Source organism: Cnephaeus nilssonii (genome assembly GCF_951640355.1).
Source record: "Cnephaeus nilssonii genome assembly, chromosome: 20".
Classification (NCBI taxonomy): domain Eukaryota; kingdom Metazoa; phylum Chordata; class Mammalia; order Chiroptera; family Vespertilionidae; genus Cnephaeus; species Cnephaeus nilssonii.
The window spans coordinates 20,067,863-20,092,792 of record NC_137091.1 but is presented as its reverse complement, the minus strand read 5'-3'; the positions used below and the strand labels follow the sequence as shown (position 1 = coordinate 20,092,792).

Genomic DNA, 24,930 nt, shown 5'->3' with positions numbered 1-24,930 from the left:
CAGCATTGTTATCATTCCCCCCACCAAAACAACACACCCTGTAACCATTAGTAGTCAAACACCCTCCCCTCCCCATTTTCCCCTCTCCCAAGCCCCTGGCACCACTAACCTACTTGAGGTTTTGGATGAGCTGTTATCAAGTTTCATCCATGTTGGAGCATATTGGTACTACATTTCATTTTATTACTAAACTAGAGGCCCAGTGCACGACATTTGTGCACTGGGGGGGGGGGTCCCTCAGCTCAGCCTGTGCCCTCTCGCAGTCCAGGACCCCTCGGGGGATGTCTGACTGACGGCTTAGGCCTGCTTCCTGCCTAAGCCATCAGGCAGACATCCCCAAAGGGGTCCTTAGCACTGCCATGGAGGCAGGAGAGGCTCCCTCCACTGCTGCTGCACTCGCCAGCCATGAGCCTGGCTTCTGGCTAAGCAGCGCTCCCCCTGTGGGAGCACACTGACCACCAGGGGCAGCTCCTGCATTGAGTGTCTGCCCCCTGGTGGTCAGTGCATGTCATAGCAACCAGTCATTCCCCAGTTTGGTCGATTTACATATTGTGGGGAGCGGGCCTAAGCCATCTGTTGGACATCCCCTGAGGGCTTCTGGACTGTGAGAGGGTGCAGGCTGGGTTGAGGGACCTCCCTCTCCCAGTTCATGAATTTTGTGCACTGGGCCTCTAGTATAGGATATATTCCATGGTATGGCTATACCACATTTTGTTTATTTATTCATCAGTTGATTGGACATTAGATATGTTCCCACTTTTGGGCTATTGTGAAGAATGCTGCTATGAACACTCATGGATAAGTGTTTGTGTGGATGTGTGCCCCCTTTTTTTTTTGTCTTGGGTAAGTGTATAGGAGTGGAATTGCTGGGTCAGATGGTAAGCCTATGTTTAACTTTTTGAGAATTGCCAGACTGTTTTCCAAAGCAGCTCCACCATTTTACATTCCTATCAACATTGTGTTGGAGGGGTCCAATTTCTTCACATCCTTGATGACCCTTATATTCCTTTTTTTACAGTCATCCTAGTGGGTGTGAAGTGATTCCCATTATGGTTTTTATTTGCGTTTTCCGGATGACTAATGATTATAGCATCTTTTCATGTGCTTGTTGGCCATTAGTATGTCTTTGGAGAAATGTCTATTCAGATACTTTTTCAGTTATTAGTTGGGTTCTTTTTCTTTTTATTCTTGAAGTGTGTTCTTTATATATTCTGGATACAAATTCTCAAGATTTAAAAAATTTCTCAGCTGGTGTGGCTCAGTTGGTTGGAGTGTCATCCTGTACACCAAAAAGTGGTGGGTTCAATTCCCCATCAGGGCACACACCCAACTTGTGGGTTCCATCCCTGGTTGGGGCACGTGAGGGGAGCGACCAATTGATGTTCTCTCTCACATTGATGTTTCTTTTTCTCTCTCTCCCTCCCCTCCTTCCTCTCTCTGAAATCAATTAAAAAATTGTAAGATTAGAAATATTGATTTTAGAGAGGGAGAGAAATACTGACTTGTTCCACTTATTTATGTTTGATTCTTGTACATATGTGCCTTGACTGGGGATTGAACCTACAACCTTGGTGTATTCGGACAACTCTAACTAAATGAGCTACCCAGCCAGGGCTTCTCAGGAATTTTATAAGATTATCATTTAAAGAAAAGAAAAAAATTGTCTATTTATTAGATACAAACCAATAATTTCTATGGAAAAAAGTTCCACAGCCCATAAGAAAAAAGGTAAAAAAAAATTCTCAAGCTGGTTGAGTGAGCTGGACTTTGATCATGTAGATGTAAGCCTGAGGCAGTTTAGTCTAACAGTACCCAATGGCTGGTCAACGGATCAGGTGTTTCTGAACCTCCTAGAAAATTTTCTCTTTTTATTATTTAAAGAAATGACTCCCAAACCTTATCTCAGACATATTGAGTCAGAATGTCCAGAGATAAGGCTAGGGAACCAATATTTTTTTGAAAATCCAGATTTAGAAACTATTCTACCTTGAACTATAATAAAGAGGCATGCCGCCCTACCCGGTTTGGCTCAGTGGATAGAGCATTGGCCTGCGGACTGAAGGGTCCCAGGTTCGATTCCGGTCAAGGGCACATGCCTGGGTTGTGGGCTTGATCCCCAGTGGGATCCTGCAGGAGGCAGCCAATCAGTGACTCTCTCTCATCATTGATGTTTCTCTCTCTCTCTCTCCATCTTCCTTCCTCTCTGAAATCAATAAAAATATATTAAAAATAAATAAAGAGGCATGCCTGACCGGCGTGGCTCAGTGATTGAGCATCAACCTATGAACCAGGGGGTCACGGTTCAATTCCTAGTCAGGGCATATGCCAAGGTTGTGGGCTCAATCCCCAGTGGGGGGCATGTGGGAGGCAGCTGATCAATGATTCTCATCATTGATGTTTCCATCTCTCTCCCCCTCTCCCTTCCTCTCTGAAATCAATAAAAATATATTTTAAAAAGAAAACAAACAAACAAAAAAAGAGGCTATTCTGAGCAAACTACCTCCTCCATCGAGTGGATGAACATGAACATATTCGACCCAGCCTAGAAAACTAGGGTAGGGTTGAAGGCAAACAGTTTGAACTGCTGAGAAACACACCCCCCACGTGACTGTTTGGTGAGGAAAGGGACTTAGTCCAGGGTGAGCTGGCAATATGTGTGGTTAAAAATAACGAGGTCAGCAGGGTGGTCAGGTTCCCTTTCCTGCTGTCTTGGTGGCCAACTTTCAACCATGTGGTTCCATCAGGGAGAGCTTCTCCTAACCTGGGCAGTCAGTCCCTGAACGGAGCAGCCGAATAACATGTTGTTTTTCCTTTTAAGATACTTTCCCCAAGACATCCAGTCAAAGCCCATTCCAGGTAAGCTCACTTACTTATCCATTTACCACCTTGGTGTATCCGTTCCCAGGGTCAGGAGCAAGCCTCCTGTGCACCATGCCCCTCAGGGAGTGAGCAGTAAGAGGGAAAGAGCAAGCTGGGCCTGCTGCCCCCTCCCAGCAGCTATCCGTGCACTGTGGATGTGCTCCGGGCCTGACCTCTGCTCCATTGCCGGCTGTCCCACCTTAAATGGCTTCCAGCACTAAGCAGAAGGGGACAGCATAACCTTGATGCCAAGCAGGCGCCATTGCACCATGTCTGCTGACAGAGTAGATGACTTTATGGTAGAGGTTGCACACTGGTGACCTATTGTTTGCATCTTGCCTGTAAATCATTAAGAAAATTGAATCAGGCCAGGCCAGCGTGGCTCAGTGGTTGTCGGCCTATGAACTAGGAGACCACGGTTCAATTCCCGGTCAGGGCACATGCCCGGGTTGCAGGCTTGAGCTCCAGTATGGGGGAGTGTAGGAGGCAGCCAATCAATGATTCTCTCATCATTGATGTTTCTATCTCTTTCTCCCTCTTCTTTCCTCTCTGAAATCATTAAAAATATATTTTTAAAAAGTTGAATCAGTTGCCAACTTTTAAGCATCAATAGACCTTAGGATTGTGGTCCAGCTGGTGTGGTTCAATAGTTAAGTGTCAACCTATGAACCAGGAGGTCCTAGTTCAATTCCTGGTTGGGGTCCATGTTTCAGGTTCGATCCCGTGTACCAAAAGGTCACCTGTTCAGTTCCCAGTCAGGGCACATACCCAGGTTGGGGTTTTGTTCTGCATATGGAAGACAGCTAATGGATGTTTCTCTTTCACATGGATGTTTCCCTCCCTCTCTCTCTGAATTCAATAAAAACATATATAAAAAATAAATAAAAACAGGATTTGTGTTATTTGGAAAATTGAAGACCTGCCATCCTGGACTTTCATTCTCATAGCACCTCTCACTTCCCTATTTCTCATTACTGAGGATGTGGGTTGGTCCCCAATGATCATCTTACATCCGGGTGGCATCACTCTTTTAACTTTCCCTTCATTGTTTAGATTACCTACCTCACTCCCATAGCCATCTGAAGCTGCCACCTCCCCTCCATCTCCTCTGCTCCCTGCTGACACCCACAAGATCCTTTGAGGTACTCCACCTGTCCCCCAAGATCCAATGGATCATATTTACATTTCGAACATCTTTGGACTAGACAAGCTGAGTGAGAGTAAGACAAGGATGTGGCTTTAGTTTATATTCAGAACAGCTCACACACCCATTGGCTCATGGTCAGCTGGGCATGACTTCAGAGTTCCAGGATATACACCCACTCCTGCCCTTTCCTCCCATTAAAGAGAAAATATAACATAGTCGCCAGTGGTTGGGTCGCAGTAACTTTATTGTAACAGAGAAACCAGGCTGCAGTAAGTCTACACGATTAGAGTAGATGGTGGTTATCTTTCTAAAGGGTGAATGAAGCCCGAGCCCTGCTGGAAGTGCACGAAGGTTAAAACCAAAACCTGAATATCCTCTTGCCTGGCTCAACCCTGCATCACCCGACCTGGGACGGGAGATGAGTGGCTGCACAACACTGCACTAAGGTACGAGGTCCAACTGGGCAGAGGCAACATCCCGGCGGGAGACAAGCAATCACTGAAGAGGATGCTGCAATAATCTGTTAACCATTCTCTGGTATTCTTTGTTGAGAAAAGGGAGGGTGTGGGGTGAGCAGTAAATTATGTTCTTCCTTCTTCAAATGAGTAAGTGCTATAGGGTGGGGTTGATGGTCAATCAAGCAGTAGAAGAGGGTGAAAATCTAGGCTGGCTGTAGATCTTTGTGCCTATGGAAAAGAGCAGCGCTGACAGAGAGAAGGGAACACTGAAATGCCCACAAGTAAGTACAAGAAGGAGAGCCTTCTTTCTTTTTTCCTTAAGTAAGACCGGAAACAGCATCTTTTCGTGTTCCTTGTTGCAGTAGCAGCCGACGCGCTGGCTTTCACGAAGCGCGATTTCTGTAATGTGGTCTGTTGGTTAGGCTGCTCAATCCGGGAGCACAAAGGTGAGGCTGACCATTATTGCTGGAACCAGGTCTCTCACAAAGGCTTGAATATGTGGCATCGACACCATCAGGTGCTTCGGTTAAAGCTTCTGGAATATTGCAATGGTGTGATTGACAGGTTTTTGGCTAGGACGTTCTTGTACATGTAAACTCTTTCGGAAAAGCTGGATACACACAGATGAGGGAGATTTTGGTTTAGAGCCATAAAGTTCCACGCACCAGCCACAGATGCCTCTGCCTACTTCCCTACACACCCTTTGCCGAGAAACCATTCCAACGCTGAGTTTTAAGCACTGTGGTTGAAAGAAATGATCTGCCCACCACCATCCACCCTCCCTCTTCCTCCGCGTGCATCTCACAGCAGCAGAGGTCGGCAGGGAGGTGGTCTCTGTTTCCTCTCATCAGGGAAATTACTTGGTGACCTGGTGAATGGCATGGGCAAGGTAGCCCACGTTGCCGGAGGTGACCCCTGCCACGGAGATGCGGCCGTCCTTCGTCATGTAGACCGAGAACTCCTTGGTCAGCCGTTCCACCTGCAGAGAAGAAGAATGCTTGGGCATGTCCAGCTCATGGGTGTGTGTGTGTGTGTGTGTGTGTGTGTGTGTGTGTGTGTGTATGTGTGTGTCCCCAGCCCTGGCACAACAACCATGTGTTAAGACAGATGAAGACAAGTCCTGCTCTTTGGAAGTCTGCACCTCACGGAGGATGCAGATAGGTAAATGACTAATAAAAAACAAAGCAGAATGAATGCTACATGTGTACATACTTCATTTACCTAAAAGCCTCCAATATGACTGTTTTCCTGAATAGGTAGGTGCGCTAGGACTGAGTAACTGGTCTGCTACAGAGAGTCCACTCACCTGCTCGGGCTTCAGTCCTGTGAAACAAAACATGCCAATCTGGTCGGTGATGTGCTGCCAGTTGTGGGAGGAGCCCTCCTTCTTGAGGTTGGAGACCAGCTGGGTCCGCATGCTAATGATGCGGTCGGCCATGCCTTTCACTTCCTGCAACCTGTAAAAAGCCTGGGATGCAGCTCAATTCTGGCCAAGTCCCGTTAGATACGCCATAGCTCACAGAATTTTCACCTTCCTTGAGTATTTAGTGGGCCCTAGTGTGTCCCTGACTGAGTCCAGGAAGAAAAAACTATTTTATAGCATTTTTATTTTATACCCAGCTGGCATGGCTCAGTGGTTGAGCATTGACTTATGAGCTAGGAGGTCACAGTTAAATTCCTGGTCAGGGCACATGCCCGGGTTGTGGGTTCGATCCCCAGTGGGGGGTGTGTGATGGATGATTCTCTCTCATCATTGATGTTTCTATCTCTCTCTTTCCCCCTCTCTGAAATCAATAAAAAAATATATTAAAAAAACAAACACTGAGTAACACTACCTTAGAGCTCAGGTGCCACAGTATTCAGATAGTACAGATAATAAAAACCAAAAGGTGCAGAAATACCAATTCAATGCTAGCTATAATTAAAATAAAACAAAAACATGATTTTCTTCAGGAAGTTTTCCTATGTAAGGTACTTCAATATGAATTTGAATTTACTTAACCTGGAGATGATGGGATAAAAGGAAATACTAGCCCTACCCAGCTTGGCTCAGTGGATAAAGTGTCAGCCTGCGGGACTGAAGGGTCCTGGGTTCGATTCTGGTCAAGGGCACATGCCTGGGTTGTGGGCTCAGTCCCCAGTGGGGGACGTGCAGGAGGCAGCCAATCAATGATTCTCTCTCATTATTGATGTTTCTATCTCTCTCCTTTTCCCTTCTCTCTGAAATCAATAAAAATATATTAAAAAAAAAGGAAATACCATCTCTGCATTATGTTCATCTCTTCCAGGGAAAGACCAATGTATTTACTGAAAAGTGCTAACAAAAGGCACTCTTCTCTCCCTGCCCCCTCCCACATGTGGTAGCTGTGTGATGCTGTGCCTCACTAGTGGCCAATTATAAACAAGCTTTGAAGACTTAGTGGGGGGAAGGCGGGTGCCTGGGGGCGGCAACGTGTCTTTACCATTGCTTTCGCAGATCGGGGCTGTTCAGGACGGTGGAAGCGATCCGGGCCCCATTGACAGGAGGGTTGGAATACATGGGGCGAATCAAGATCTTCAACTGTGACTCCACCTTTTTGGCCTCATCGGCATCTTTGCAGACCACAGTGAAGGCTCCCACACGCTCACCTGAAAAGACAGAGTGGATCTTGTCGTCTAGTTCTATCTAAAGCAAATCATGAGTAAATGTGCTACACGTTAGCTGTTTCCAACAGAAACACCACAAAAATAACTTTTCTAAGTAAAAAGTTTTTAGCAACCAGGATGGTGAATCTGGGTACAACAGAAAGTTGAATACTCAAGAGTGTTTAAAGGTCTCTTTCTCTTGTATCCATCTTTGTGGCTCATGGAACAGTCACTGTTTAGAGAAGCAGTAATCAGTTTTCTTTACTGGGAAAATTCAAGGACACTAAAGAAGATGTGGCTAAGGTCAGTACAATCCATTTTACTGTCTTTCCTCTCTGGGGAAGGAGGGACAGAGACAACACACACACATACACACCGGCACACGCAACCCCACACCTGTGTGGCACCCCTCCCAGCACTTCCTCAATGTCATCAGAACACACTCGCACGGGGTCCTTCACTTTACCATAGAGGCCCATGTTCTTGGCATAGGACTGGCAGAGGCAAACATTAATGCCCTGTTCGATGAAGTGGCGCACAGCCCAGGCATCCTTGTTGCCATCGCCGCTGGCAAAGCCTTGGTAGGCCATGTCGAAGAACGCAAAGAGGTTGTTTTTCTGGGAAGGAAAAGAGAAGACCAAAGCTTCAGGCAGCCCCTCAAGATGCCCAGATGGTCACTGTGCTTACTGGGACCAGGCCTGTCTCACAGAGACAGAATCAACACAGTCTCCTCCCCAGGTGGCAGCTTGGCAGCGTTTCCGTTTCCTAAGAGTTCAGATGTCAATGTATCTTTTTTTTACTCCGGTTGGTATGGTCCCTCAAGAAGACACTAAAAGAGGAGAAGCTTAATCTCCATCTCCCCAGGCAGCTGCTTCGTCAAATGGGAAGCTCATTTTAGGCCCTGTGGTTGGGTAATTATTTCAGTTTAGTCAGCACAGGATCAGCATCAGCCTTTCTGGGGCTAATGTCACCCTGGCAGACTCATCTTATACCCAGGGCTCAGGGGCCGGCCACGTCAGAGCCATCTCCTCCTGAAAGTGCTCTCTGAATGCTGCTTCTCTCTCATTCTGTTTGCAGCGGAGGTTTGACAGATGTAAAGGAAGGGGAACCAAAAGGAGTGACAGTGGGGATGCAAGGCAACAGGAGTATCTTCCTCCCTAGGAATTCTGACGCGTGCCTTCGCTGCCAGCCGACCCCGTGAGTGACAATGGCGATGCCGAGGGAAGTGGCACCGATAGGAGGGGACATGAAAAAGTGGAAAAGGATGAACAAGTTTAACCACTGACCAGGACAGCTGGAGACCCCACCAGCAGACATGTGGGGCCAGTGGATGCCTACTATACAGGCCAGGCAATGACAAAGTCTGATCAGAATTTCCTAGACGCGACTGAGGAACAAAAATTATTTCCACCCTGCTCATGTAGCATCAAGTACAGAATTGTTAATCTCGCTAATGTGGAGCTCTTTTCTGGCTATTAATAATGTGTGGACCTGGCCGGTGGGGCTCAATGGTTGAGTGTTGTCCCTTGAACCAGGAGGTCACGGTTTGATTCACAGTCAGGGCATATGCCTGGGTTGCGGGCTCCAATCCCAGTGGGATCGTGTAAGAGGCAGCCAATCAATGATTTTCTCTCATTACTGATGTTTCTCTCTCTATCTCTCCATCTTCCTTCCTCTCTGAAATAAATAAAAACATTTTTTTTTTTTAAAAGTGTGGAAATTTCACGTGGGCTCCAGGTAGTTGTCACTGTTCAGACGTGGCCAGTGAAGCACCGAAGGCTAGTTACCACACAGAACTGTCCCCAGTCAGTTCACCCCTCACCTTCACCACGGAGGCTATCTCCTTCCACTGCTCGGGGCGAGGGTCCACTCCCGTGGGGTTGTGGGCACAGGCATGCAGCAGGAGAACACTTTGCTGTGGCATTTTCTAAAAAGAGAAACAACCATGAGATCGCTTTGCAGCTTGACAAGGAGATCATTTTCCCAAAATGCCACAGGGTCACCATCACTTGGTAAATAACAAAAAGAACCCAAGTTCTAGGAGTTGGCTCATCCTCCATATTTTAAGTCAGGTGTTGAGACATGCTGGGTGGCCTCAAGTCTCCACAAGAGGTTTACTCCTGATTCCCCCGGCCCCAACCCCCCCTCCCGCCCGCCCGAACCCTCACTGAGAGCCACACTTACGGAAATGTCCTCCATGGCGCCTGTGAAGTCAAAGCCACACGTCTTGGGGTCATAGTAGCGATAGCCCTGCAGCTGCATGCCAGCGTCCCTGAAGATGGGCGTGTGATTCCCCCAGGTCGGTTTGGGCAGAAAGACATCTCGGCTGAACTTGAAAAATCTTTGCTGAGAGATGGGATGAAAGGGAATGAAAAACCGATGAAAGGGGAGGCGAAAAAAAGTTGATATATTTTACGGAAAAGACAACTTTTCTCTCCTGAAACACAGCTCCCCTCCGAGTGAGAGCCAGTACTGACTAAGCAGCGAGACTGCCAGGTGGAAACCCAGGCTCTGACAGTTATACGGCCGTGTGGCCAAGGACCTACCTGGGCCTCACTTTCTTCATCTGTAAAATGGTGTTAACTGAACCTCCTTCAGAAAGAGTAAATGAGTTAAAATATAAAAGCTCCTAGTAACAGGATGTGCTCAATAAATTATATTCATTATTATAATAACTAGAGGCCCGGTGCACGAAATTCGTGCACGGGTGTGTGGGTGTGTGTGTGGGTGTGTGTGTGTGTGTGTGTGTGTGTGTGTGTGTGTGTGTGTGTCTCAGCCCAACCTGCACCCTCTCCAATCTGGGACCCCTTGGGGGATGTCCGACTGCCTGTTTAGGCCCGATCCATAGGATCGGGCCTAAACAGGCAGTCAGGCATCCCTTTCACAATCTAGGACTGCTGGCTCCCAACTACTCGCCTGCCTGCCTTCCTGATTGCCCCTAACCGCTATTCCTGCCAGCCTGACACCCCCTAACCACTTCTCTGCCAGCCCCTGATACCCCGGTCACCCCCAAATGCCCTCCCTTGCATATTACCTCTTTATTAGATAGGGTTTTTTCTTTAGCATATCGGACAGTCCTAACTGTTTTGGCTCAGCGGATGGATGAAGCATTGGCCTGCAGAATCAAGGGTCCCAGGTTCGATTCTGGTCAAGGGCATGTACCTTGGTTGGGGGCACATACCCAGTGGGGAGTGTGCAGGAGGCAGCTGATCAATGTTTCTCTCTCATAGATGTTTCTAGCTCTCTATCCCTTTCCCTTCCTCTCTGTAAAAAATCAATAAAATATATATTATAAAAAAAAGAAACATTTAAGATTCCTCCATATCTGCCTGGCTGGTGTGACTCAATGGTTGGGACCCCAGGCTGCCACCGCTGGCAGGGGATGGGGCCCTGGCCAGGCTGAGACCCCAGCCCAGGCTGCCGGCTCAGCCAAGCCAAGCTGAGACCCCTGCCCAGGCTGCCATCTCAGCCTGGCTGTGGATAGCCCAGTGGGGGTGTGCGTCTCCAGCCCAGGCTGCCTTCACTGGCCTGAAGATAGCTTGGTGGGGGTACACCACCCTGCCGCTGCTGCTGGCTGGGTGATCATGCAGTTGGGTGCCTGGCCCTGCAGGAATGAGACCCCAGCCCAGGCAGCCGCCTCGGCCAGGGATCATGCAGCTTGGGTGCCAGGCCCTGCAGGTCTGAGACCCCAGCCCAAGCTGTCCTCATGGCCAGGGGATCCTGCGGCTTGGGGGCGGGGCCCTGGTGGCCTGAGACCCTCAGCCCAAGCCGGCGTGGCTTGCGAGCCATCACGCGGCTTGGGGGTGTGGCCCTGGCAGCCTGAGACCCCCCAGCCCAAGCCTGTGCGGCTTGCCAGGGATCACTCGCTCGGGTTGGGGACGTGGCCCTGGCGGCCTGAGACCCCAGCCCAAACCAGCGCGGCTTGAGAGCCATCGCGCTTGGGGGCGAGGCCCTAGCAGCCTGAGACACCCCAGCCCAAGCTGGCTCGGCTTGCCAGGGATCACTCGCGAGTCTCCGCTCCCAGCTCCTCCTGCCAGCGCGATTGGCCACCCCGAGTCCCGCCCCCGCGCCTCCTGCTGGCCCAATCGTGGGCGTAGCGGAGTGATGGTTAATTTGCATAATTCCCTTTTATTATGTAGGATAATATTATCTTACTATAATTATAATATCTTTGTGATTCCTTCTAGGTACTTTAATTTTTAACACCCCACCCCCACCCCCCGAGTTCATTTATCAGGGAATGAGAAGTCTTCCAATGTTGTACAGACAGGAAGTCTACTTCTGGGTCAGCAAACACACATGCGGTAGAAAAACCCGTCATCCTCATAGCTCTTTGCTGAAGAAATTTCCAGACTCACCAGAAAGCTGGCTCCGATCCTTAAGGCCCCGGTTCCAGAAATGGTCTGCACGGTGACATACTGAGGGAGAGACACGAGGTCAGCGAGGCACCACTCCCCTCACTCAGCAGAGCAGAGGCCAAGCACAGAGGCTGAGACAGCCCCAAATGAACATCAGGAAATGAGAGAACGGTGCTGCTTCATTTCCCCATTCGCTAAGCCACAGACTGACTGGACTCTCCTCATTGGTTTCCCAAAGGGCGGTCTCTTCAGTTTCCAACAGCCCTGCTGATGCACAAGCTAATTCCTTACAGCCTGTTAGTAGCACCATCCTGTGTTACGTGAGAAACTTTCAGGACACAAAATCCCCACCTCCCAGTGGAAAAAAAAAAAGACACTAAGAACAGTTACTACATTTAAACATTGTTGTAGAATTATACAAAATGGAGTGACTCTCCGAACATCAAAGGTCCTTGAAAAGTACCTTAGACTAACATTGCTACATATTAAAGGTTGTCTAAGAGGCTCCTTTTACGAGTTTTCAGAATCTGAAATATTAATCATTTGGATAGATGCCTGAGTAGATCTGTTTCTTCAACCCAGTCCACGTTAGGAAATGAGTAAGAAACCACTGTGGTTTTTTTCTTCTTCTTTTTTTAAGGCACCATAGAAGCAAGGCCCTACAGAATATCAACCTATTTTCTGGACTGGCGGACACTGGATCAAATGGGAGGAACCCAACCAACAAACTCTTTCCTAAACAAAGTTAGTCTCTGCAAACTTTGGCGTGATAAAACTAAAAACCTGGCTGTAGATCTGATGCCAATGATTCACAAAGGCACAGCAATTTATAAAATACAAACTGATGTTCTTTTAAGATAGGCCAGTCTCATACTTAGGTAACCACTGACTAGAGGTACACAGACTAAGCAAAAATTACAGAAAAAACCCCCAGAAGTTTTCACGAGGGGTTAACAGGTGGTTGACTGTATGGATATCAGTCAAACCATATTCTGTCCATGACTTATGGTCATTGCACCATCACCACTGGGTCAAGGTTATACGTTTTACTCTGAGTCAATGAACTAACCTGTGGACTAAGACCTGTCTTGTAAATAAAATGTATTTATTCTGTCCTTGGAGGGGTGCGGAAGGGAGAAGTGTTGGCTTAGTTTTGCTACTTTGTGCGTTTCTCCCAGACTTAAACAGAAAAAAAAGTTTAAACATACAAATGTATCCATTAGGAAAACATATATGTTTCAAAAGAAAGTAAACTATAAGGCACATGAGCCCTTGTGTCAGGTGAGCTGTTTGGTGGCCCGCATGCTTGATGCTCGTCTTTACTGCAAGTGTGCGCCTGCGTATACTCCACGGTGCATACGGGGATCTGTGCAAAAAGCTTCTGTGCAGTGACCTTTAGGGCCCTCTCTCTTCCACAAGGAGGGACCCCGCCGGGAGCTGGAAGGAGATCAATGCTGCGGTGATGCTCCCTGGACCTCAGAGAGGAGGGAGGCAGCAGGAAGGGAGCACGGCTGCGAGGGACCAGCAGAGTGCCCGCTGGTCCCAGCTGCCAGAGCCTACCTGTGGCTTGTTTCCTGCTTGCTTCCTCCATCTAAGCTGGAAGCTTAGGACATGAAGGTGGGGGCTAAGTATAGGCCTAAAACTAGGGATAGTTTGGAGTTTCTAAAGCATATTTAATATAAAATGAACATAAGCACATAGAAACTAACAGAAAAGCAGTGTCAAATCTATCAAATCACTACCATACGTTTGGAACTGGTGTTATAGGAAATCTTTTATTTAATTAGGGCCAATTTATTAGCTAAAGAAGAGATATTAGCCGAAACCGGTTTGGCTCTGTGGACAGAGCGTCGGTCTGCGGACTGGAAGGTCCCGGGTTCGATTCCGGTCGGGGGCATGTGCATTGGTTGCGGGCACATCCCCCGGTGGGGGGTGGTGTGCAGGAGGCGGCTGGTTGATGTCTCTCTCTCTCATCGATGTTTCTGGCTCTCTATCCCTCTCCCTTCCTCTCTGTGAAAAATCAATAAAATATATATTTAAAAAAAAAAAAAAAAAAGAAGAGATATTAGCAAAAGTGTGGCCACCTCAAAACCATCACCAGGCACAAAGTGAACATGTCTCTTTTCTTATTTGTTTTAAATTGTTTGAATTATCTCAAATGTATCTAAATTATTACATTTAACGACAGACGCTGTTCAACGCCGGAGTCTGCTCGCTTACCCGGCCGCTTTTCAGCACTTCGCTGTTCTCGCCGAGGGCCAGCTCTGCGGACGCCTTACAAAACTCGGCCAGGCCCCCGATGGGCAGGTATTCCTTGTCCAGATTTTTTGCAGCAATCTGGGCCTCTGCCTAGACAAGAGAAAAAGCATCTGTTTAGCTCTTTTCTCCTGGAATTACCTTGATTAATACAGGTGGGGCAAAAGTTGGTTTACAGTTTGTTCATATAGAAAACACAATAAATAAATAATAATACAAGAATAAACGGTGTTTCGTGTACTCACAACTGTAAACCTACTTTTGCCCCAGCCTGATTAAATGTTTTCTACTTAAATTTCGGAGGTAAAGCGTTATTTTTTTTATTTGGAGGAATGACAGACACATCACCATCCACTTTGGAAGTGGCAAAGCAGCACATTCATATTTCAATGGAGGAGGGACAGATGCAAAGGGAGACATACTTTCTTAAAAAAGAATTGTTCTTAGAGGATTAGTTAAATTATAACTATAGTAACCTATAGTAAGACTACTAATAAATATGCAACAAAAATAAAGAAAACTATTCTATAGTTCGATAGGAAGAAAGGACAGAGTATGTCTGTGTAAGAAGGTGGGCTTTATTAAGGCAATTACAATGAGAGAAATGGAAAATAAGAGTAATGCCCATCCACGAAGGCCTAATTCTATGACTGAGACAGCACTGAAATTCTTGGTCCTTTTGCGCACTCAGAATTACATATGACGTTATGCCTCTTTCATAGACAATCACAGAAATGCAACCTTAGGAAAGACCATGCAGTTCCAATGGTCTTTTATAGCCAAGGAGACTGCGGCTCAGACAGCCTGACGGGAACAGTTAGTACCAGAACCTGAACCTGGGTCTCCTGACTCCCAGTCCAGCGGTCTTTCTGCCGCTCCCCGGGAGCTCCCGTCAGTTTACTTATCCCAACCAGGCGGGAGATGGACGGCAAGCTCACCTTCCGGATACTAGGGAGCACGTAAGGCTTTCCATTATCGTCCCGGTAGGCACCAACTCCCAGGTTCATCTTTTTGCTGTTGGTGTCTCTTTTAAAGGCTTCTGTGACTCCCAGGATGGGATCTGGGGGCCCCATCTCCACATGGGCCCACCAGGAGCTGAAAGGGGAAAGACAAGACATCAGTTACAGAAGCAAGATTCCCACGGCCAGAGACATCTTGGACCTTCCACAAATCCACTTCAATGCATGGTTGCATGTTTACTACGCACACGGTAAAGCAATAGGCACCATAATTCAATAATGCATCAGACCTCAGAGCACCTCGCAGGAGGGTGGGGAAGACCAATAATTTCAATACGAATCCTATGAGAAGCGGAAGGGGCCACCTCCCCGAATCACCTTGGGGAGGACAGGATGCATGTGTAGGCTTTCTAAGCAGTCCCGGCCTGACCTGAATCCCCAGGCAAAGACTATTTCAAGGAATTTGCAGTGAGAAGCTGAGAATGGTCAAAGATGAAACTAGAGAAGCCAGAAGGACCAGTGTAAGAGGATAATGTGACAATTCCCCCCACCCCCCACCCCAAGGGGCTTGGATTTTTTATCCTGTTCCCAAATTTGGTAAGGGTGCCATTTGGAGAGCTTGTTAAAACGTTTCCTCGGCTCCACCTTGGATGTAGTGAAAATATGGGAATCATTTTTTTTTGGGGGGGGGGGGGGAGGAATATGGTGATCAGGTAAGGGGAGTGACATGAATATACTTGCATTTTTATTTTTTTTCTCAAATATATTTTTTATTGATTTCAGAGAGGAAGAGAGGGGGGGGGAGAGAGAGAAACGTCAATGATGATGAGAGAGAGTCAGTGATCAGCTGCCTCCTGCACACCCTCACTCTGGATCGAGGCCACACCTGGGCATGTGCCCTGACTGGATATCGAACTGTGACCTCCTGGTTCATAGGTCGACACTCAACCACTGAGCCATGCTGGCTGGGCATGAATATACTTCCATTTTTAGAGCCAGTCTGTAAAATGAGGCACAACTCTGCCTATCTCACAGGGTTTTTGTAAGAATGAAAGGAGTTATCCTATATAATAAAAGGCTAATATGCAAATTGTCCCCTCGGGAGTTTGACAGCTCGCCATGACATGTGCTAACAACCAAGGGGTGGCGAGGAATGAAGGAAGGCCCCGATTGGCAGCCAGGGAAAGGAAGGCCCCGATCGGCAGCCAGGCCTAGGGACCCTACCCATGCACAAATTTCATGCATTGGGCTTCTAGTTAACTATGAAACAGAACAGAGCCTGGTACAGAGTGAGTACTCGATATCAGCTGGTATCACTGTTACTAAGTTATTCCACTACACTCTTATTTATAACCTCTGTGCCACTAAGCCTGGTGAGGAAAGTATGCAGAGAATTCAAGGAACACGTGGTCACAAGACTTTATGATAAAATACAGGTCTTTCCTGCTTTTCAATAAGTTAAGTCTTTTCTAGAGTCTTGGGAGATATTATCATTCTTCCTCCTCAACAGTCCCACTGCCAGGCTTCCAGTATCTCAGCAACAGTAAGAAACAGGTATCCCCAAGCAACTTCTGAACAGGGCCTGAAGAAAGCTTTTGTTGCTTCCTACCCACAATTCAGATCCTGGAGACACGTAGCCACCTGCCTGTCTATATCACTGTCACCAGCTAATGACTGAAAGGAATACTTTGAATGTCAAGGACATATGATAGAACTTCTAGTAAGCAATTTTCATTTTTAAAAAGATGGCTCTGTCTCCATGGTCGTCAATCAATGATGACAGAGCCGTTGCCCCTAACCACAGGTCAGAAGTACCCTTGTTACCTGGTGGGAAGAGCACTGATTTGTCATGTTCTTTAAAACGTTTATTTGGCATAGAAATCCTGTCTTCCGGCAGAGATCGAATTGAGAGTAGTGTCTTTTAAGAAGAAGTCTTAAAGCAATTTGAATATGTTCAACCTTAAAAATCTAAATACAGGAGCAGGGATTCTCAATTTGATCAGTCCTACATCAGTAATTATGTTCAGGTCCTCCATGTCCTTCACTATTCCACTCCTTAAAAGGGTGAAGACTCTCTGTCACATTGTAAGAACTTTGATGTTTTTTAAAGAGATAGTACTTGATAAAAACGAGTGCTCTAGGGATGAAGTTGAGTCGGACAACCAGTGGCCTACAAAGTGATTCCTCTCAATGAACTTTGGACATAAGCTCAAAGCCTGAGCTATTAAGCAATACTGACCAGACAACCAAAATATGTCGGTACAAAGTATTCAGATAAGCATTTGCGATTTAAATGCCTTGCCGTTTCCCTGGGAGCCTACCTAGCAATTTTTAGTTTGTGTGTGTGTTTTAAATCCTCACCTGAGGACATAGTTATTAATTTTTAGAGAGGGGGTAGGGAAAGAGAGAAACATCAATGTGAGGGCGAAACATTGATCGGTTGCCTCCTGTAAGCACCTGGACTGGGGATTGAACCCACAACCTTGGCATATTGGGACGACACTCCAATCAACCGAGCTCCCTGGCCAGGGCCCAAACTATTAAAAAACAAATAAACATTTTGCATCCGCAGTTCCCCTATATGTTTAGGCTTTGATGTAAGATGCAATATTAAAATGTCATATTTGTTTCTATTGCATTGATTAAAAAAATCAAATCGATGTTTAAAATGAAAATACTCAAATTGAAAGACATGCAGGCACTATTCTAAGTGCTGAGAAATAACAGGGAACAAGGCTGGTCCAGTCTCTGCTTTCATGGAATTTACATTCTAATGGGGGAAAGGCGGAAAAGAAAAATGAGTCAGGCTCCCAAACTGAAACATGACTAAAAGGTCACACCCATAGGGATTTTCACTAAATAGTATAAATAGAACCACAGACCACCCAACCAAATCCATAAAACAGGAGATCATTTTAACATTACTACAGTGGTGAAAACAACTTTCTCTTGCCCATAATTTTAGGCACCCCTCCCTCTTCTCCAAATTTGCTGCATAAACGATAATAACCGCTCCCTAATTCTGGGCCAGTAGGCAGGCTGACTTAAAGAGCACACCTGACAGTGAGCCAAGAAGGAACCAAATCAAGACGCTAAGACAGCGTGAAAGCCTGGGAGAAACTACTGCCACGGGTGTGAGGCTTTGCAAAGGTCAAATTGTTCTGCTGGCTTAACGACGTCCATACAACGTCCAAAGAAAAGGCCAAGGCATGGGAAAGAGGTCAAGGCTTTGCTCGCTGGAGTGAATACCTATCTGGTTGTGGTGTTTTGGAGACTCGGTTCCAGATTAGGCAGTACTTAAGGGCACTGTCCCCAGTCGGCTTCTTGAGAGAATTAGATCGCCTGGCTCAGGTCTCCACTAGGAAGGAATTACCAATTCGTTGAATGCCCTGTACTTTTTCTCTGCAGACACTAGTTTGGGATAATGTACAGGATGGGGTAAAAGTAGGTTTACTGCTGTGAATACGTGAAACAGAGTTTATTCCTGTATTATTATTTATTCGTGTATTCTTTTCCCTTGGAACAACTGTATACCTAAGGTTGCCCCGCCCTGCCTACCGCAGCGTCTATCAGTAGCTGATATCTGGTCCAGGACCTGGCTGGCTCTCTGAAACTCTGGTGACGAAATACTGACTACATGAAAGAGCAGCGTGAGATGGAGAAAGAACGGCCACTCGCCTCCGGCTACATCTCCTAAGAAGAGGCTTCAAAAAAAGAGGTGCACTACACTCCCACCCTTCTCCATCCAAAGGCCAAACGGTAGCGGGGAAGGGGGACACGTGAGGATGCTATGCGTCAAGGTCATGGGATGCAGAGAGGATAGCCGGGCGGGTCTCAAAGCCAGGGTCCCGGGCACTTCCTTCTCCCGGGCACACACACGGCACCCAGCCGCCAGCCCGCACGCCCCGCTCGGCCCGGGGAGGCCGAGACGTGTGAGCTCGCAGCCCCCAGGTAGCCCGTCAAGGGCACACCGTTGGCGCACCGGTCCCCGGCCGGCGCCGCAGCCAATGGGCGCGAGGCAGCCCGGACCCTGCAGCCAATGAGCGTGAGGCCCGACCGCGCCGTGGCCCGTGGGCTCTCCCTGGACACCCCCCCTGCCCTCCCCCGCCCCGCGCAGAATCTGCGCCTCGTGACCCCCACCTTGAATGGGAGTCCGGGTGCCGTGGAGGGCCACACTTCATCACCCAGGGGAACGCGTTGGCACGCTCTCTTGCGGTCTCGGGGGCAGGGGAGGGGAGGGATGTAGGACCCCGAGGGTCACTGTGAGGCGCCGCCATCAACCCGAGAAAGTGTGCGTGTGTGTGTGTGTGCGTGTGTGTGTGTGTGTGTGTGTGTGCGGTGTCGGTGGCTCGGGGGGCAGGCCCGTCTCCCCGGCTCCGTCTTCCCCGCTTACCTGGCTCGGGCAGAAGCCACGCCCGCGAGGCCTGGGTGGAAGGCGGCGGCGGCGGCCCCGGACAGGACACGGCAGGAGTGCAGCAGGGCCATGGTGGACACGCGGGCAGTGGCAGCAGCAGGACGGAGCGAGGGCGGCGCAGACGCGGAGGCGCGGGCTCCAGCGGGAGGTAAGGACAGCGACTTCCCCGCGGGGCTAGAGCGGCCGGGCCGAGCCGCGCCACAGCGGACCCTGGCGGCCGGAGCCGGCGCTGGGCGGGCGCGGGGCCTGGGTCCTCCCGCCCCCAGGTTGGCGCTGCCGGGCCACGTGGTCCTGGAGAACCGTGACGACACGGCGGGTCTCGAGGTGTCGCGAGGGGGCAGCTCGGGAGCGGGGGCAGCTATTGTGCCATTTGGAAAGATGGGAACATGGCTGATGTAGGTAAAGTCATTTGCCCTAGCATCATAAAGCCAGTAACAAGGTGGCCGACCCTCAATCTTCAGCCCAGTGCTTCCCTAAGTGCAAATCACCTCACTTTCTTTCTCTTTTTAAAATAGATATTTTTATTGATTTTTATTGAGAGGAAGGGAGAGGGAGAGAGAGCGATAGAAACATCAATGATGAGAGAGAATCATTGATCACCTGCCTCCTGCACGCTCCACACTGGGATCCAGCCAGCATCCCCGGCATGTGCCCTGACCAGGAGTGGAACCGTGACCTCCTGGTTCATAGGTCCGTGCCCAACCACTGAGCCGTGCCAGCCGGGCCACCTCACTTTCACGAATGTTTCCTCATCTCTGTTGTGCAAGGTCTCATGTGGGCACTGGTGAGGATTAAGTGAGATTAGCCAATTATGTCTAAAAACAGAGCCAGATTTAGTAAGCACAAGTAACCCGTGGTTGTTAATGACAGGCCTGCGGTGGTCAGATCAGTGCAGTGTTGTGTGCGCGGGAATGAATTACATTTAAAGGAAAAAGCGAATGAATTTGCGATTCTAGAAGTTGAATAATTCCAACAACAGCCATTCCACGCTCAAGAATGACCCTTTCGCCCGGCCGGCTGGCTCAAAAAGTGTCTCCAAACACTTACCTGTGTATGTGAAACTACCCTGGAAAAGTACACCCACCTGCTTCCACGATAAGGATTTTAATAAATGGTTAAAAAAATACTTTGTGCATGGTGTCCATCTGTGGCTGCCCGCGTGCAGCCCCTCGGTGTGCCTGGATTCCTTTCTTCTGCCGCTCGCTCGGACTTTCCACCTGGAGGACTGCAGTCCCGTGACAGCAGAGCCGTAAGTTTGGGACGAGCCCTGGGTTTGTGCTGGCTGCTTGCAGGGAGCGCCTGAGTGTGCCAGCCCGTTCCAGGGGCTGTGGGGTGGGCAGGGGCCAGCACAGCCCGCCAGTGCTCAAAGTGGAGGTTCTAGGAGCCCAGAGTGGAGAGCGCTGGCTTCGGGCTGGGAACCAGGAGAGGTGACAGGGAGCAGGGAGCAGGTGAGTGGGACCTCAAAGGAACAGGAGGTGTTTCAACACCGTCGCCTGAACTTCCCAGCTCTGAGTGTCTGGGAGACCAGGCCTGCCCACCGTTGTCTCCCCCATTCACACGTGTGAGAGCTCAGGCCCAGACAGTAAGGTGACTTATCCAGGGTCACACAGAGCACCTCTGATTGGACCTCACCTTTCAAATAGTTGGACTGTTGTTTTTTCCAGTCAGTCCCACCCATTCCAGTTGCCTATGCTGGATCCACCCTGCCCTGCCCACGGGGGTGAGGACCGGGATCCAGAGCCGGCCAGGCTGAGATGTGAGGGCCTGAACATATTCCATGCACAGATCCCAAGCAGGTCCTCCTCCCACCTCTCTCAAGACCTGACATGCCCATCGTTGAGTCATTTCTGACTTATCTACCCATTTGCTTAAACCAGAAATCCAAGAGTCATCTTGATCAGCTCTCTCTCTCCTCCTCTACACCCCAGTTCACCTCCAGAACGTGTCTGGAATACTACCACCAAGACATTTAGTTCCTCATTAATTCTGACAGTGATGCTGAAGTGGGTGCCCAGAGTTCATAGCCAGGGAGAGGCAGCGCCAGCATTTAGCCCCAGCGATCTCTCACTACCACAGGAAGTAGAAACCACCTGCCTCTCTCCATCCCCATGGCCGCACCACCAGCCCTTTCTTCGGTCAGACCAATAGCCCCTCACTGGACCATTTGACGCCAGTTTTGCCTCTCCGGGACATTCCCCATGGAACAGCCAGCAGGATCCTTCTAAAACAAATGGCCCTCACATCTCCTCGCTTAAAACCCTCCGGAGGCTCCCTAGTGCCCTCAGGATAGAGTCCGATCCCCTCCATGTAAGCCTTGAGGCAGCCTTGCAGGATCTGCCCGCCAACAGAGCGGCAGATGCAGACCTCCCATGTCGCGGACGATGCCAATGGTGCACCCACACATACCTGTTGGGTCTCTTTACTGCCTTGGTACCTCCTGTTTCCCCTGTGCCTTCACTCTCAACAGCCGTTAAGCATCTAGAGTAGAGTTAGCCACCTTCGGGGGACATGGCAGAAAAGGGCAAGTACCAAAGAACATGGTAAGCATTTTGAAGGTGGGAACAGTGATTTCGGGTCCACGAAGTGCAGTGACAAACGTAGATACACGTGCCACCGACAGAGGAGTGCAGAATGGAGACATCCAGCCTGCGATGTCAAGAAAAATCACCTGGCCCTAACTGGTTTGGCTCAGTGGATAGAGCGTCGGCCTGCAGACTGAAGGGTCCCAGGTTCGATTCCAGTCAAGGGCATGTACCTTGGTTGCGGGCACATCCCCAGTACGGGGTGTGCAGGAGGCAGCTGATCGATGTTACGCTCTCATCGATGTTTCTAACACTCTATCCCTCTCCCTTCCTCTCTGTAAAAAATCAATAAAATATATTTTTAAAAATCTTCTTATTCTTGGAAAAGAAAAAAAAAGAAAGAAAAATCACCTGGAGGAGAAGACTGTTCACTGGCGTCTAGATTAGACTCTTTTGCTGCTCATTCTTCTAGAGTCTAGAAGAATGAGCAGCAAAAGAGAGTCTAGAAGAATGAGCAGTAAAAGAATGAGCAGGTTGCAGGAGCAGCATTTATCAAGGCTGGAAGACACCAGAGAACGAGGTACATAGAGTCAGACAAAGTCAAGATGCTCCCAGATATCACAGCACAAGTTGGGGAGCGGGGAGAGATGTCCCAGCAGCAGCCTGATGCAGTTTGCATGGCAGGGTTATTAGCCCCATTGCACAGAGGAAGAGAGTGTCGGAGGCTCAGAGAGGTCAGGTGACTGGCTGAGGGTCACAGATCAAAAGAGTCAGAGCCAACCAGGTCTATCATATTCCTCACTCGGCAAGTGTCCAGCCGCGAGTGGGTGACGGAGGGGATTCAGACAAGCCCCAGGCCTCACTGAACTGGCTATATCAAGGGTAGGGAGAGGGGTGTGCAGTCAGGTGCCTCAAAGCCAAGGTTGGAAGCTGTGCTGGGGAGAGATTCCCTGTGCTCAATAGTTAAGAGGATCTGAGCTCCTCCTAAATATGGTTTGGAGAAGTAGAAGCCAGTGTACACATTCATAAGTTATGCTTGAATCATGCTAAGGACCTGACACAGTCACAAAAGTAAGAACAAACTTGAACTTCCAACTTGAGGCTATTCCCCTGCCTTAATCTAAGCCAGTGGTCGGCAAACTCATTAGTCCACAGAGCCAAATATCAACAGTACAACGATTGAAAATTCTCTTGAGAGCCAATTTTTTTAAACTTAAACTTCTTCTAATGCCACTTCTTCAAAACAGACTCGCCCAGGCCGTGGTATTTTGTGGAAGAGCCACACTCAAGGGGCCAAAGAGCCGCATGTGGCTCGCGAGCCACAGTTTGCCGACCACGGATCTAAGCCATTGTGTCTGGCCCCGGTGTAGCTCTCATCGCTTTTGTGGGTTGAAATAAATGCCTTCACACACGTAAGTGAGGATTATTGTTGATATTTTTGAATTATCAAAAAAGAAAATATCAGGACCACAGAGTTTTCAAGCCATTGGTTTAGCGAACACAGACTGTCCCCAAACTGGAGACAGAGCATTTCCCCAAGAGGAAGGGCGATGCCCGAGCCAGTTTTGCTCAGTGGATAGAGCATCGGCCGTCGGACTGAAAGTCCCAGGTTTGACTCCAGTCAAAGGCACGTACGTACCTCGGTTGCAGACTCGATCCCTGGCCCTGGTTGTGGTGCGTGCAGGAGGCAACCAATCGACGTGTCCCTCTCACATCCATGTTTTTCTCTCTGTCTCTCCCCGTCCCTTCCACACTCTCTCTAAAAATCAATGGAAAAATATCCTCGGGTGAGGGTTAACAACGACAACAACAAAAGAGTCAGGCTGAGGTCAGTGTGGGCACTGACCCGAATAGGGATGTGGGGCAGCCTCCTTGAAAACACCCAGATGGGCTCGGGCGGTTTCCTCTCCAGCTATCGCTTGTTGGAGGCTGGAAAGGCTGTTGCCCGCCTTTCGGGACCAGGTGGCTGGCTGCTGCACAAGGCTGTGCGGACACACCTTGCATTTGCTAGATCAAACGCTGCCTTTAGCCCTGGCCGGTTTGGCTCAGTGGGTAGAGTGTTGGCCTGTGGACTCAAGGGTCCCGGGTTCGATTCGGGCACATCCCCAGTGGGGAGTGTGCAGGAGGCAGCTGATCGATGTTTCTCTCTCATTGATGCTTCTAGCTCTCTATCCCTCTCCTCCTTTTTGTAAAAAATCAATAAAGTATATATTTTTTAAAAAAGCTGCCTTTAGATGCCATTGATTCAGAATGAAACGATGCTCTCACACTGCGTGAGAGCCCAGAGACCGCCCAGCTCCACTTCCTCGCTTTCCAGGAGGAGAAAGGCAGGATTTGATAAGGAAGACGACTTGCTTCTAATCAAGACTGAGTCCCTGGTTTAGGCAGAAGCAGAAGCCAAATCTTCCAGATTCCAGACCATCACTCTTCCTGGGTTTGGCTGCTTAGAAGACAGAAAAGGGCTTCTGGCCTCATCCTGCTGAGAGCTTGATTCTGGGCATGTTCTCAAATATTTGGTTTAAATAACTCTTATAAAACTTTTCTGTAGGTTTGGCCATTCAAGGACATGAAGATGAGCCAATTTAGGTGCTATTGTGATTACAGAAAGCTGCATTTTATGCAATACCCGTGAGAATTCCTATTGACTAGAATTCCACACTTCATTCCATTTAATTATGACTTGTCTATAGTAGGAAAACTTCTTGTTAGCATTTGGCAAAATTTTTGTTTAAGTCAACTGGATCCTGTTTGTAAAAGGAAAAACCCCAAATGAGACTAATGTTTTCTTTTTGCTGTAAAAAGCTTTATTGTTTCCATTTGGTCCACAGCCTGGGAGGGGGCTCCAGGGAGGTTAAAAGGATGCTTAGTGGTTGCAGGGAGAGGATCAGGCAGAAGCCAGACACCAGGGGCACGCAGAGGGCCCCTCAAAGGCCTCTGGGCTCCACAGGCTCCTACTTGAGGGTGAGCCTTTCAAAGAGCCAGGTGTGGCCCATCTTCTGGATGAGTTTCACCTGCTCACCCAGGAAGTGGTTCTCCCGGAAGCCACAGAGATGAGGGTCTGTGCGGGCGGAACCCAGGGCCTGCAGGTCCAGAAGGGCCTGGGTCAGGTTCTTCTCCAGGACCACACCGGCTTCCCTGGCGTCCTGCGTGTCACCCACTCATCTTGGGGCGGCTTCTGCACGTCCTGGAAGAGGGCGCGGTCGCCATGCTGGTTTTGCATCTTCAAGAGCTGCTTGGCACCCTGAGCTTCTCCTCTGCCAGCTGGAGAAAGAAGGAGCCCACGCCCTTCAGAACCACACCGTAGCGGTGGAAATAGAAGCCCCGAGAGAGGT

At 48.8% G+C, this 24,930-nt stretch overlaps 1 protein-coding gene across 1 annotated transcript; it reads right to left on the bottom strand.

Moving 5' to 3' along the window:
- Positions 1-4,232: 4,232 nt before the first annotated feature.
- GOT2 (glutamic-oxaloacetic transaminase 2) lies at positions 4,233-19,244 on the bottom strand. Its single transcript, XM_079759621.1, has 10 exons — positions 19,056-19,244; positions 14,642-14,798; positions 13,668-13,796; positions 11,448-11,507; positions 9,274-9,435; positions 8,912-9,016; positions 7,556-7,706; positions 6,927-7,092; positions 5,771-5,921; positions 4,233-5,443 (listed from the first exon to the last, which is right to left on the bottom strand). Exons 1-10 carry the CDS (start codon positions 19,145-19,147, stop codon positions 5,321-5,323), a joined length of 1,296 nt encoding a protein of 431 aa, XP_079615747.1. The 5' UTR covers positions 19,148-19,244; the 3' UTR covers positions 4,233-5,320.
- Between the last annotated feature and the right edge of the window lie 5,686 nt (positions 19,245-24,930).

What these genes read in the sequence shown, in the direction of transcription:
- GOT2 (XM_079759621.1), bottom strand. Translation starts at nt 19,147, where the DNA reads ATGGCCCTGCTGCACTCCTGCCGTGTCCTGTCCGGGGCCGCCGCCGCC. An exon ending in TGCTCCCTAGTATCCGGAAG is followed by an intron (nt 13,797 to 14,641) that starts GTGAGCTTGCCG and finishes TCTCTTGTCTAG; the next exon opens with GCAGAGGCCCAGATTGCTGC. An exon ending in CAGGACTGAAGCCCGAGCAG is followed by an intron (nt 5,444 to 5,770) that starts GTGAGTGGACTC and finishes TCTTCTCTGCAG; the next exon opens with GTGGAACGGCTGACCAAGGA.